Here is a 14,694-nt window from a genome sequence, read left to right as displayed (position 1 = left end):
TCCACAAATATCTTTGGTTAATGCTATTTAGAATTTTTAATCAAAGATATGAAAGTGAATAATTAGCGATATGTAAATGGCAGTCTAATTAAAAGCAAAGTAATGAAAGTTGCAGGTCATTTTTGCGCCCTGACCTAGATGACTAGATATCATTGACTCGGCCTGCCTTTTAATAAAGCCAGATGAAAAGTAATGTTATTTTCCTAAGAATAAAAATTCTAATAGTAATTGGCCTGCTTGGTGGGATGAGGGAGGCGCTTCCATCTCCCTAACGTTGCCCTGCAGGGAAGCGAGGGCAGCACATTCCAGCATGTAATGTATAAGATTTTGGGCAATCGTAAGGGTAAATCAACAAGTTCAGCTTGAAAAATAAGTTATAATATGTAATCACTTTGGAGAAAATGCGGTCTATATTTGGGTGTTTTCCCGCATCTTTGTGTGATCTTAGTGATCCAAATCCGACATAGACCAGCCGTAAAAATGCACCTTAAGAAGAAGAGCGGCCGCGGCCGGGCGCAGGGGAAGGCTGCAGATCCTCCCCGCGGGTCATCTGGGTTCCTTATCGTCCTGCGAGAGCAGCTGCCAGCGCTTTATTGCTGTTAGTATCTCTAAAAGTTTGGAAGATAAAACTTAGTCGTTAAAACTGTCACAATTTCTTGTAATTCTCTCAAAATACTCGTTGTTTAAGTTTAAAGGCACTGGGGAAAGTATGCAGGAATACGCAGCTGTCCTTGGTCCGCGTTGTCAGCTCCGGTTTGAAGAATTACAGGTTCAATGCGAATTCCTTTCCCTGGAGAGATAACACATTATCAGAGCGTACGCGCTCTTACTTTATGTCCATATGGAACAGATAAATGCAGCGAGCGTTACCATGGCTTTCAGGGAATCCTGCGTCATCGGAGCAGGTTAGGGCAGCCTGGCTCCTGCCACCCCTCCGCGGATGCTCCAGAGCTGGTTTTATGGGAATTGGACTGTGAAATCACCAGAATAACTTTGGACCGGGCGCCATCAGATAAGAGCTTTTCAATGCAGCTGACCTTGGTCAAACGCGGCCCGCGGCCTCCGCAGGGAAGGACGCGCAGAGATTGCGTTACCGCTCTGCCTCCTGGCCGCAGCATCCTCCAGCCTGGACCTGTTCCCGAGGCTCCGCTCCCGCTCGGAGCCGCCTTGGCCGGGCCGCGTGTCCCTTAGGGAATACCGAGGGTGGGTAACGCTAATGTTTTCAAGGAACCTTGATTTTAAGGAATAAAGCGCCGCATCCTGCAGCCGAGCAGGGGCTCCTCATCCCAGGTGCGCTCCCTATATGCCCGAAATAAGCAGTATTGTCAGCACTGTAATGCAGGGGGTGGTTTTGGTCTTAAGACTCTGCAGAAAATGTTAGGAATGGAAAGTAAGTGCTAAAGGGAGTGCTCTTCTTTAAGGGACCACATGCATCAGCACAGCTTCTTAGCATTGGAAGGGCCTCTGTGCATTACTTCAAACGCATCGGGGTGAGTTTGCTGTCAGCAAGGAAAATATATGAGGGTGGTAGGCAAATGTTCGTGAAATCCACATTTCAGGAATCATTTAAACCTGTCCGAACCGTCTTTCCGGGCCCAAACTGCAGTGCTGAAATGCTTCAGGGCACGGCCCTGGGGTCTCCCCTTCCTCCTGCGCGCTCCTCCTCCTCGGGCGACGCTCCTGAAAACGGCTCCTCGCCGCCCAGAAGCCCTGCTGGACTCTCAGGTGTCAGTGCTCTATAAACAACCAACCTTTCAATGATTCAAGGTCTCATTCTTTTCAAGAAAAGTCATATATTATTGCAGGCCAGCAGGAGGAATGGGAAGAAATGATGGAAAAAAAGACAGCAAATCCCCATGTGTCTTGGATTTGAGCTTTTTATAGGTAGGCAAACGTACGTGCTTGCCTAGATGAATGCAAGTAATAATCATTCAAACAGTGAAGGTTGGCGTCCCGAGAACAGCCCTAGAAATTATGGGGGTCTAGAAGAACAATCTTCAGGGATAAGGGAAAATCAGCAGATGTGACATGAATCGGACCATGATTGGAAACTGGGCTTGAATCCTTTTGGAAGAAGCTGAAGAAACGTCTATTGCCACTTAATCTGTTTGTTTGTTTTTTGTTTCCTCTTTTTTCTCTCCCTTTTTTCCCTTCTCTCTGGCCTTGCAGTTGAATGTTCAGTGGGAACTCTTAGTTGTGGGCTAAAATGGTTTTCAAATGGAAAGGAAGAGGCAGAGAAAGTAGCTGGTTTTCATTATTACTGATTTTATTATTACAGGCTTTTATGTGGTAAACATCTCCCTGAAGACAAGACTGAAAATACAGCCCCAAGGCCAAAAGGTCTAATATCTTGCATGTTCCTCATCATCAAGACTTGGGAGAGAGATAGAGGGGGAAAAGAAGAGATAAGGAAGAAAAAACGAGAGAAAGGAAGGGTGAGACTCAGGAGAGTAGGGGGGAGAGCCCGTGCTCCCGACTCTGTCTGCTTCTATATCATTCATGGAAAGCCATGGAGTTTTAAGAAAAATTAAATGTTTCGTCAAAGGCACCATGGTCATTTTGCTTGTAGAAGTTCATTGGCAAGAATTCACCCAGTGTGAGGTAAGAATGTATTAAGAAATCCCACATTCATTATCCACTTACAGGTATTCCCCTTGCGTATTCCCATTTTTCTTTCCCTTGATAAGTGTTTTCTATGTGAGGAAAAACATGTATCCATGACTAGAGCTGCAAGCTGAGAGAACTGAAAAAATCAGCACGCTCCTCTGCTTCCAGCTGTTTCCAGTGGAAATAATTGTGCAATCCTGTCGTGTCAGGAGTAACGCAGCCCCGCGAGAGCTGCAGATCTTGTCACTGTCAAGGCAAAAAACACTTCACCAGGAAGGCTGGGTAACCAAATATGCACTTTAAAAAATATATATTCTCCAGAATGAGTTAACATCCCCCCACGCACCTTTTTTTGTCTGATTGATCATTTTTAGACGAGTCACTTGTAGAATTGTTCTTATTTGAACGTTGTCTTGAATTCTGCTTGTGGCTTGGGCTGGGTAAGCAGAGTGCCGGAGAGGCCCAGTGAAATGGGGAAGAAAAGGGCAGATTGTTTACGTTTTTTGGTACAATTCCTTTATTCTAAGGTCAATGGTAGATGTGAATTGTGAAATTAAAGCAGTGGTCCGGAGGTCAAGTGAGCAGCCAGCCGGGAGCCATGCGGCTGCACCAGCCCTGGGTGTACCTTTTCTGTACCAAAGTTGGGTCAAGAAATACTGTTTGTCACAATTAGAAAGTGTGAGTATAGATCTTCATCATAAAAATCTTCTACCGTGTTTTTAAGATCAGACAGAATTCTAGTGAATTCATCGTAGTCCCCAGTAGATTCTAGAGAAAATGTGATTAATTGCTGTTTTTAGAGTCAGCTCAGTTGCGTTTTCCGTTCAGTTGCATTTTCCTATCTCTCTGGATAAGCTCAAGATTCTTGATAAATCACGTTATTTTTTGAGCCCGACGCGGTTAGTTAAGTGATATCTTTAGGCTCCTGGAGGTCGTCTTGTCATGCTTGACACAGAGGTGTTCAGACATGTGGAGCGGGATCAAATGTTCCGGGCTGAGCCGGAGCTTGGATTGATCCTCGCCTTGGCTCACCAGATAAAACACAATGTACCCGGCCATCGCGGCTGCAGAAACAGCCTCACTTCCAAATCCCTTTCAACAAAAAAGATGGGTCAGGATGGGAATTTTCCACTTTTCCTCTCCTCCTGTGTCCCAATTCCAGGAGCTGAGCAGTGGCGGAGAGCACTTTGCTCTGAGAGTGCTCTGCAGGCATCAAGGCAAACTCATCACTCATTTCTTCATGAAAGCTCAGATGGTTTAATTTAAGAGTGGGAATTCTGCCTTCTTTTCCTTGCATTCTCTCGTTTGGTCGGTGCCTCGCTTATATGGCCAGTTATGCCCCAATAACAAGCTAGGCAGCATTTAAAGAAATCCAAGACCACTGTTAGCGCTGCTGCCTGTTGGGTACTTTCAGCATTAGATTGTTCTGCTTTTAATTTTGAAGCTGCAGACTGATTTTTTTTGTTGTTTTGTTTCTCTGAAGTGGCATAAACACGCTCTAAGTAGCCTGGGCACGATGTACTAGTGGATAAAGAGAGGCCTGAAGAAGTGAAATGGTTCTTAGTTTGGAAAAGCGGCCTTTTTGTGGCTGCTAAGCATCTTGCATGCTCGCTTTCTCTAATTAATATGTTGGTACCAGAATGATTTTTCCCTAAACCCCAAAGTAAACATGCTGCTTAGTAGCATGTCTCAGTAGCTGGTTTGTTTATGTGAGCGGAGCAGCGAAAGGCTCCTCGGCTTGGGTTTCTGCTCCGGGTTTGCACCGCACACGCTGCTCCGCGCTCCCTTCCCGCTTCCTAAAAGCAGGATCGGGTTTCGAAGCCTCATGTTCTCTGAAAAAAACGGGCAGGCAATTGGTAGAGAAAAGGTAGGGAAAGTGCTCAGGACACAGCCTCTAAGCTCCTCTATAAACATGTCAATGGAACTTCCAATTTAGAGCAAATCCCCTGGTTTACCAAACGCAAATATTTTGGCACGAGGCTAATGGAAATCAGCCTGTCTTGCTCCGTCAGCTCACCTTCCCTTATTGCAAGCTGAAGCCCGTAATCCTGCAAGCGTCTGCGCAAATAGGAGATGCCGAAGGAGGAAAAACGGCGCTGGCTGCTGATCTCTCCTTCCGGAGGTCCTTTTGTGTGTGGTTTGTCTCCCTGTTCCTTCAAACGGCAGGACGGGGAGGCAGGAGCGGCGCGCGGGGCTGCGGTGGTGCCGGGAGCCGGGCTCCGCGCGGGACTCCGGTCCCTGCAACCCGGCCGAGCCGCCGCGGCGGATCCGGCGGATCCTGCAAAAACGCCCCCAGGTGCCTGGTGGATAGGAGCTCGCCTGCAGAGAGTTCATCCACCACAAAGATGCGATTTGGAAAGCACCGTTTGCAAAAAAGCAGTAGGGAAAGTGTCATTTGACAGCAAAAGGACAGCATTTATGCAAGTGTCTCTTGTTTTCTTGCAGGTGGGATGGCCCAGGTAGGTCACCGATAGGAGCTTATCATATTTAGTGTAAAATAGCACGCAGAAGGTTTGTTTTGTCTCCTCCAGAGTATGTGCTGCAAATGGGGGCTGTTAGCAAGCGCGCGGCTGCCGGAGCGCAATGGGGAGCCTGCCATAAAAAGTGTTTTTAGCTTCACTGCTATAAAACAGTTTGATTACAGGAATAACAGGCTCGCTCAGGCACTCCCCATAGTTCAGAACTAGCTGCTGAGATAAAACCTACCAAGACCTGCGGCTAGTCAATAGGACAGTGCGTGGAGTCCTCACAGTTCCAGAAAAAACCCTGCAGGAGCAGAGGGCTGCGCTTGCTCCCACGCAAGGAGAGCGGAGCCTCCTCTCGCCGCTGCGGACGGCGCCTTGGGACCCCCAGACCCCTGAAATCCGGAGCGTGACCCCCAGAGATCACTCCAAGGGGTGGCTCCCGCCTCCCACGGAGGCTCCGCTCTTCCTTGTTCTCCTTCACTCGGACGACGGCTTTTGCTTGCCGGGGTGCAAACGCCCTAGCTTAAAAACACAGCGTTCGCAGCATAGAGGTACGAAAACTCCCTGTATTTAAGCTGGATTTAAAAAATAAAGTTGGGGATCTGCTGCTTTTTACATACAGATATTTTATTCTGATTTATGTTTCACTTCTCAAGAATTAAGATTAACCTAATTGCATGAACGCTGTGAAGTGAAAGCTTTTATGGATGGATTCCCTGCTTGCTTGAAGGCAATCATGGTCCTGTGCTCTTAACCCATCAGAAAGAAGCGTTAATGGCCATAAACATTCATTAGCAGTAGTTATTAAACCCCTGCCTTCATATACAGTAGAAACATCGTTGTTGCGGTGATAATAAGTTGCCAGGAGTTGAGTGATTTTGGCTGTGAGAATGAGCATCTTGGCTCTGCCTGTGCATATGTAACAGGAAAAAGCAGTGCTCGGCGTGGAGGTTTTGTGCTGCTGATGTTATCACGCGCTTGCCTGCGTCGTTAGCAAAGCTCCGAACCCTCATCAGCCCCTTCGTCAGCAGCCAGCGAGGCCTCAGCTGTCACCAGGGCACCGACTGTCAGACACGTCTGCAAACTGCTATTTCTGGGTGGAAACAGTTCCCCAAAACACTTCTCGTGATGATTTGAGGAATGTACTAAAGGATTCATAAATCTTTTGAAACGTCTTTCAGCGTTTCCTTGTAAGGAGGTGGCAGAGTACCTAAACAAGCAGAACTAAACAAAAAACAATCTGTTTTTCCTTTCTTCTACCCTCTGTGCCTGAACCTGGTGATCCAAGAATGACAAGAGTGAAGCCAATGTCCTTTTTTTCTGTCTCTTTCTCTACCATCATTAAAATCAAGCAGAAAAAGCTCTAAACCAGCATCCTGCAAAGCTGGCTCAGCTTCAAAGCTCGGCTCGGTCCTTCCCAGCAGATTGCATGGGATTAAGTCGCATGGGATTCAATTGCATGGGATTAAGTTTTCCTTGGGAGCTGGGCGAGAGGTGAGGTCCGTGGCAGCGCCTGGGAGGCAGCTGAGCGGGAGCAGCCGCATCCCGCCCTGCTGCACGTGCTGCTCCGGAGCGAGCCTGGAGCTCAGGGCAGCTCCGTAGCGGAGCAGCAGGGCTCCGTTTTGTCTCCCAGCGGCCCTTTTAAGCATCCCTGTCTTGCTTCTCCTTGGATTACTGGGATAATTCACGCTCAAGCTAGAGGGAATTGGATGTGCTCAAAGAAAACACTCCTAGTAATTAGGCTGGGGAATTAGCGCACTAACTGTTATTACCTATTAGAACAGCCTCGTTCTGTATGTACTAACAGATGATATTATAAGGTAAAAAAACATATTAGAACTGACATATTTAGCCTAGGCCTCCAGGGTGATTTGTTCCTTTGCTGGCGCTGATGCATGTAGAGTGCAGCCCTGGTTTGTATTAGGGAATCACAGGGGAGTTAAACGTTTCCAGGTACGTGGCTTGTTAACCCTTTCACAAGGGAGTGGAAGGAAGCCAGATCTCATAAGCAAAATGCACCAAGTACGAGAAGCTTTCCATATGCGCAGCACAACCTCTTGATTTGAAGTCACTGTTACCGACGGGCAGGTTTTATTGTGTATTTTCTTTTAGCATCTTTGGCTTTACATCTGTTTGGAGTTAGCTGTTCCAGCATGGTTGTTTACGGGTTGCTCTCTCCTTGCTCTGCCTGCAGGTGTTGCAGGGCGCCCAGCTGATAGCGGTTGCGTCCGCTGAACCCGCGGCGGGCGGTGTCGACGGATCCCCGCTCCAAGGCAGCGACATCCAAGTGCAGTACGTACAGCTGGCCCCGGTGACAGACCACTCGGCCACCAACCAAGTACGTATCTTTTTTTCTAACACCGTTTCAGTGCGCTTAAATTGATTGAAATGTCTGTCGGAGGAACTACATGGCTGTCTGCAAATACTGCAGCCCCAATGAGCCTGTAATCCTGCCTCTGAATGATAAAAACATCATCTGTAATAAGAAACATCGTTCTGTTTAAGGTATATACAGCCTTTGACTATTCCTGCTTTTAACTTGTTGCTCAACACCCCCGGAGAATAGTTATTTTGGTCATCATTGTTTTTCTGCATCCTTGAAGGATGAGAACCACATTGAAAGGACAGGGAGAAAATCTTGCTTGGAAACTACCCAAAAATATTTTTCAAACCGAGGTTTCTCTTACTCCCTTTCTGGCAGCATTTTTCCAGTAATTTTGATCAACAGCCTGGGTTTCCCAGGCTAACAGTGAATGCCTTATCCTCTCAGTCAATATGGAAGCTTTATTTATTTATTTATTTTAATCAGCTTCAACATTCATATGTGTGAATGTGGAAGACTCTTGGGCTGCTTGGGAAGGCTTAAGAGTGGTTGGATTTGGAGTGAGTTCGGAGCAGCTGGGCACTGACAGGTGCCGTGACCATCATTCGTCAGGAAGCTGTGGCTCATGGCGGGTTTTTATGAGGAAGGTTCCATATTCTTCCATGAACCACACTGTAGCGAGCTGACTTTTTGGAGGATGCCTAATTGCAGTGAAATAAAAGATACCACTTGCTAGCTAGAAGGAGGTTTTTTAATGGAAACCTCAGCAGACAACCTCAGGGCCTGTTTTTGCCTGGTATCGTATAAGAAATCAAAGGAATCCAGTGCAAAGCTCCTGGGCACAAAACCAAAGCGCTCGCTGCTCCTTGCATGGGAAGGTTAGTCTGCAGGTCGCTTCCATGCATGAAGCTGGAGCACAGTTGTTATTCCAGGGGCAAATATGTGCTTGGATGGAGGCTGGAGCTGCCCCGCTGCGTCTCGCGCTGGCTCCGCAGGGAGAGCCGGAGCTCCCAGCTCTCCTGGTTGCCTCAGCCCAGCCTTGACTTACTCCACACTGGCTCCCCGGTTGGATGCTATCAAGCAATTTCCATAAAACACATGCAGCCTGCCCAAAAGAAATAATCTTCCTGGCAAATGAACCATGGTGTGCTATAAAACTGCATTTGGGTTTTTTTGCACGCTAATTTTCCTGTAGAGGTGAGTCCTAGCTCATCTTTTTTGTCTCTTCCCTGTTTTTTCTCTGTATCCATCTTCTCAAGCCTCCTTAGTGCTCTATTCACGCTTGTGTGTAACGATACGCTGGACATTAAGAGTGTTGCTGCAGGGATTGTGCTCTAAATCCAAATCCTTGCTCCAAATCCTTGAGTACCAGGTACCTTCCTGCTACTGTGCAATTTATAAGGCCCCGAAGGTGTTTCTCTCCTGACATTCTGCTCTCCTCACTCCAGGCCTCAGAATATTTCTCCAGTTTAACTTTCCCTGTTTCCTTTTCCCTGTTTTTTGTGCCTTTTCCCCCCCGTTTTGGCTATCAGATCCGACAAGCAGTCGGTTACCGAGTTCAGTTATAAACAGGCACCAGCCTCCCACACCATTGGCAGCCACCAAAGGGGTTCCTTTTTTCCTTTTTTCCTTTTTTCCTTTTTTCCTTTTTTCCTTTTTTCCTTTTTTCCTTTTTTCCTTTTTTCCTTTTTTCTTCAGAGACACTTTGCACCGTGTTAGGTTTTAATATTGTGGTTAACCACAGAGATTTATACAAAGCTGAAGAGAAACGAAAAAGGAATGCGAAGTAAGAAGAATACGAAAAGGAAAATAGACAACACTAAAAATAGGTTTGCCATAAATATTTCTTCCATTTACGCAAAGAAAAACCAGGGGTCTGTAAAAAAAGTGGAGAAGCCAACTTAATACTTTCATTGCCCCAAGATTTATAGATCTTTTTGACTAAACTTATGAAGTAGCCCAACATCATGTCAGAAAGATCTCATGCCCAAAGGGAGAAGTTTTAAGTGCGTATCCCTGCCAGTGAAGCTATAGCAACCTTTATACCTGTTATCACATACTGAGATGCTGTCAATGATTCCGAGTCGCAAAGCTTTATTAAAGTGGAGTTTGTTATTATCTACCTGGACTCATTCTAGTACCCTACATAAATTCCATATTTGAAATGCTGCGAGTGAGAATTTATTTAATGTATGAAAACAAGGCACCAATTTTTTAATCTTGTATCTTGAAAGCTGTCTCCATAGCTGCTGGGTCGCCCGCACGAAGCTGAAGGCAGAAGTGAAGTTGCTTGAAACGAATCCCTTCTCTGAGAGTAATATGGGTTTCAGTTTAGTGTTTTCAATGCACTCAAGCATATTTAGACACAAGTATTAATAGCTAGGATTGTAACAGTTTCCTAGGGCCCCTAAACCACATATTTAAGCACCAGCTATTAATATACTGGTAGTGTTTAGCAGGCAGAAAATGGCAAATGCACATTTGAAATGAGATGTGAATCTGGGGTCTAGGTTTAGCTTCTTTACATGCCGTGATAGTAGTATTTACTTCCAGCAACTTGCAGAATTTCGAAATACAAAACGTTATGATGACAAAGAATATTTGGATTTATTGTGTGCTCAAACTTCAGGTACTGGTGTTAAATTTGGTTAGCATTGGAAAAACATAATTACAAACCTGAAATGTGCATCCTATTCCATGGGCAGTCTGCTGCTCTGAATCTTGGAGGGAAGTTTTTCACCAGTGGAGGGAAACAAGCTGAGATTCAGCTGCTGTCAAACTAAACAATCTGGTGGAATTATTCTCTATATTGGCACTGATTTATTGTGTATGTAAAAATATACCAGATTCCCTATAAAATTGCATAGGAAAAGACGCCATAGGTCTTTGCAGTTAACTGGCAGCAAAACAGAGAAAGGATCAGGAATAATTGCGCAGCAAAACCTGAATTTAGGAACAGAGCTCTATGATTTTGAACCTTCCAGACTTTATATTTGAGTAAGCAAGTTGTGACTGTATAGGAAAACTTGCAGGGTAGTAAAGGTAAAGTGGGGTTTCCAGCCTCATTTCTTTGTGGTTTGTCAAGTATCAGTACTAGACTGAGCGTGAAAAGCAGGGCTTCAAGCAGGATTGCATTTCATAAAAGAAGTGTTTCTACAGAAATACTTCTGTGTCCAGGGCTTTGTGTTAAGCAACAATTTGATGAATTTATGGATAAAAAATCCATCAAGGGCAGAGCTCAGGAATCTGTGGGAGGGTATAGGAAAATATCATTAAATTCTTGCCCTTTTCTTACGATCCATCTCTGCTTGTGATATTGGCCACTGTCAGGGGACGGGTTATTGAGGGTGATGGATTTTATCTAAGCAAATACAGCTGCTTTTAAATGCTGTTCAGCACGCGGTTCTAAAGGTGGAGTTGGATAATCCAGTTTCCTTACTCCAAGCAGCATCTTTGTTTAAAATATATCCCGTCTTCTGGAGCTTTGTGAGGCTCCTGCTACGTGACAATTCATCTTCAATCAGAGTTCAAATCAGTTGTGTTTCTTCGTATTCTTTCATCGACAACTTGTTTTCCTTGGTGAGTGAGGGGAATGAGGGCTCCGTGAAGGCTTTTCTGTGGGAAAAACAAGCGATGCCTCCGAAGCCACCGTGGTGGCTCTGTCCTTGTCGTCCCCAGAGCAGGGGAGGGCTGTGGTGGGTAGCAGCATCCTACAGCCCTGAGCATCAGTGCAGAAACAGGGCAAGGAGACCCTGTCACCCTCCCCGTGTGCCATCGTGCTGTCCTGTGCTGGCTGGGTAGGTGGCAGCCCTTGATGGGCTTTTCCTCCATAATGCTGTTGAGCTCCCTTCTTGTTCCCTTTGGGAGCTGCCAGTGTCCATGGGCAGCTGCTACAAGGCAGCCTGTGAGCATGGGGTAACTTAGTTTTTGTTTCTTTTTAGAGCTAGCTCTTTTTTAGGAAGAGAGCCTGAATACGCTGGTTTTGATTTCTCTCTCTGTGGAGTGTTTAGATCCTCGTGGGTATTTAGATCCATGCTGTGACCCCTCTTCATCCTTCCTTTTTCCAGCCTGGAGCGTGGTAGGTTGCTCGTGCCTGGAAGCTGTTCTGTTCCCGTGCTGATTTCTGTGTCCTCTGGGACTGTCCTAGCTCTGTCCTGGGCCTGGCCTCCAACAGAGCTGGTGCTGCTGCATCCAGGGGCTTCTGCGTGGCCACGTGCCCTCCTTCCCTCGGTCACGCTGGGGAGAAGCACTTCTGCATTGAGACACTTATTTCACTTTTCCTTTCCTAGGGCACTGATTCCCTTCAATCAGCAATCCAGCCAGAAATGCAGATAGAGCACGGAGCCATCCAAATTCAATAAAACGGGAATTGCGGAAGGCGGCGGCGCCAACCCCGGTATCAGCGAACCGCGGTGGGAAGCGAAGTGCTGTAGCCTTCGTGCAACAACAGGAGAACAGAAACACCTCTTAGACTCATGGTGACACCTCGGGCATCTCCTGTAGATACCAGAGCTCTGAGGATGTGCTTGCTCTTCTGCACATAGTTCTCCCCAGACCCGTTTACTTCAGCTGGAACTGCATCACTCGACACCAGAACCCGGCCTTCAAAAACACGTGGCTGGCCCCTAGGTATATTTAAAGAGGAAGAAATCCTTCCCGAAGAGGGCAAAGAAATCTAATTAATCAGAACAGTAAGACTAAATTAATGTTCATCCTGTCATTTCTTCTGTGAAATACACCATTTGAATGTCTGCAGATACCTTATGAAGTGTATTGCTGCTTGCAATACTTGCTTTACCACATAGAGAAAATCAAGAGCTCAAATATTTTTCACTGTTTAAACAGCTTTTTTATTTGCTATGGTGTTTATAACAAAAATGGAAAATATTAAAAAAAATCCCATAATTGCAAGTATTAGCCTTTTGCTGGTGTTTTCTGTTCAGTGTAATGAAAAAAAATGTATTTGCAAAAGACTAACAATTTTGTTTGTACTGTTGCTTAAATACTTTTCTAGGGGAAAATGCTTTTAAATGCTGTAATTATGCATTTCTAATGAAAAAAAATAAATGTGTATTTATGAATAGTGCAGCTCTAAGTTGCTCTCTGCCTTAGGAATGAATACAGTCTGTTCTGTAGTTCTGAAGTATTTAAAGACAGTTGTTATCTGGCAAGCTCTGCTGTCAAACTGAGAAGCAAGATTAAGTCTATAAGGAAGATATCAATCTTAGATCATGTTATTAACTAAATTTCTACTGTGATTAAATTCCAATATGATGAAGCTGTGAAACTCATGAGATAAACCCTTCGAAGCTTCTAATTTGCAAGTCTCATTTTAGGCAGTGGATTTGTGAAGTCATTTATAAAAACTTGGAAGGATTTTCATGAGCTCTTCCTCCTAGAACCTCCTACCTCCGGGCCCAGTTTGGGACTCAGCCGTATAAAGCTGGGCTGTAACAGCCACCTAGCCATCCAGCACAAGGTGAGATCCTCTCTCCAGAGAAATTTAAGAGAAAATATTGATTTAAACAAAACCACCTTTCCTTTGTGTTTGCTAAGCTTGGATGGAAAGGATAGAAGTTTTGCTGTAAGCCGATTGCACGATTTGGAAAAGCATGGAGTTTATTGGATAGGGACTGTTTCATATTTGTATTTTTTTTTCCCCAGATGAATAAGTGAGGTTAGTGTTAATATATGGTTCATTATGCAATTAATGTATTAGTGAATGAGACGTAGCCACAAATTCTCTGTGCTTTATTTAGGATGGCATCCTTTCTGAAAGGGAGGGCTAAGCACATACAAATTCTTGAAATGTTGTCCCTGGTAAGTATTACGCTTAACCTAAAGAGAAGTATGCATTTACATTATTTATTGATGCCTAAGTATGATGTAAACTGAGCCACCAGTTGTTGAATAGAATGTTTGCAGCAGGCTAAGAATTTGGCTACTCTTCAGTTTCTTTTTTAATAGTGTTTCCTAAACTGGGTGGTTTAAACGGCTTGGCATCCAAGTGGAAGCCTAAAAATAAAGCAAGTCCTGTATATTTTAGCATGGGTGTTTAATAGTAATTTATCACTTGGAGATGACAGTGAGGAAGATGGGAGAGCAAAGCTCGTGCTACCACATACCCCTCTCTTGCTGCACTGATCCTGGCCTCAGTGCCTTTGCTGTCCTTGCTTTAATCCTGCCCAACTTAACTTCCAGGGCTTGAGCATCTTCTGCTTTCAGGTGGAGCACACAGGCAGCTAAATTGTGGGGGTGTCTGTCTCTCTGTGCGAGGGTGCAACTGTAAATTCTGTTCTTTTTGCATTTTGCAGCTCAGGTACAAGATGAAGTATATGAGAAAAACTTGCTTTCAAGAGAGGCTTCCTTCAGCTGCTGCATGTGCAAGTCTCTTCTGCCGAGAGCGACCGCAGCCGTGTACCAAGCAGGGCAGTAGCATTTGCTAGTTTTCAGGGGAAAGAAATCTGCACCTGTGTGTAAAGGAGAGTATACAGTTCATTTGAAATAAGTAGGTAAGGGAGTGCTCCTTGCTAAGACCCTCCTGTGAATACAGATGTTAAGACTCTGTGTCCCCCAGGTGTGAGGGTTTGTTTTCTTTCTCTAGCTTTTATGTCCTTGGAGGATTTATATCCTTGTCGAGGGAGGAAATGACTTCTCCTTACGAATGTTTTATGTGCTTTTAGGACAACACGGGCCCTGTTATGTCCAAAGAAGTTATTCCTGACAAGACTAACTCAGAAATGATTTCCCTTCCAGGAAATGCTTGTAGCTGTGAAGAGTCTCTGAGGTTCTGTGCAAGTGTCGAGTGTGTTCATATAGAGAGTATCGTAAGAGTAATATATCAACCTAAGAATATGAAGTCCTAAGAGTATCCTAAGGTAACAGAAGGAGTGAGGATCTTGCAGGGCCGCTGAGGGGTTTGCCTGGCTCTCGGTGCAGGTAGGTTAGCTCCGAGTCATGCAGTTTTGTCCACGCTTGCTGTTTGACTAGCAAGTCAGCTAGAATTGAATTCTCATGATGTTTTCTTTTATTATTTATGGCCTCTGCCTTTTTTAATAATAATAAGGCTCTTTCCGCCCTCAGTAAACCCTCCAACATCATAATCTTATAACTGGTCTTTTTTTTCCTTATGCTGCTCTTGTTTAAGAGGCAGAAATTGAGAACACGTGGCCAAGAGTCCTCAGGGGGACATTTCTTGTAAGGTTAGACTGGGATCAACTGCGCAGTTTGTGTCTGTATCTTGTGACCTGCAGCATACTAATGCTTTCTTAATTTTTATTTTGTTTTGTGTAATGGTGT

At 45.1% G+C, this 14,694-nt stretch overlaps 1 protein-coding gene across 2 annotated transcripts in view; it reads left to right on the top strand.

The window, feature by feature from the left end:
* Positions 1–12,321, top strand: part of BANP (BTG3 associated nuclear protein) — a 129,508-nt gene extending 117,187 nt beyond the window's left edge. For both annotated transcript variants that reach the window (XM_088526256.1, XM_088526255.1), the window contains 2 exons: positions 7,267–7,410; positions 11,685–12,321. In XM_088526256.1, coding sequence (XP_088382382.1) covers positions 7,267–7,410; positions 11,685–11,756 — 216 coding nt within the window. In that variant the 3' untranslated portion in view covers positions 11,757–12,321. The remainder of the gene's footprint in view (positions 1–7,266; positions 7,411–11,684) is intronic.
* The last annotated feature ends 2,373 nt before the right edge of the window (positions 12,322–14,694 follow it).

The sequence above is a fragment of the Tinamus guttatus genome, unplaced genomic scaffold (genome assembly GCF_059628265.1).
Source record: "Tinamus guttatus ecotype Peru unplaced genomic scaffold, ASM5962826v1 Tinamus_guttatus_pri_ptg000244l, whole genome shotgun sequence".
In the NCBI taxonomy this organism is placed as follows: Eukaryota; Metazoa; Chordata; class Aves; order Tinamiformes; family Tinamidae; genus Tinamus; species Tinamus guttatus.
The sequence above is the reverse complement of the archived record's forward strand: the minus strand, read 5'-3'. Positions and strand labels throughout refer to the sequence as shown.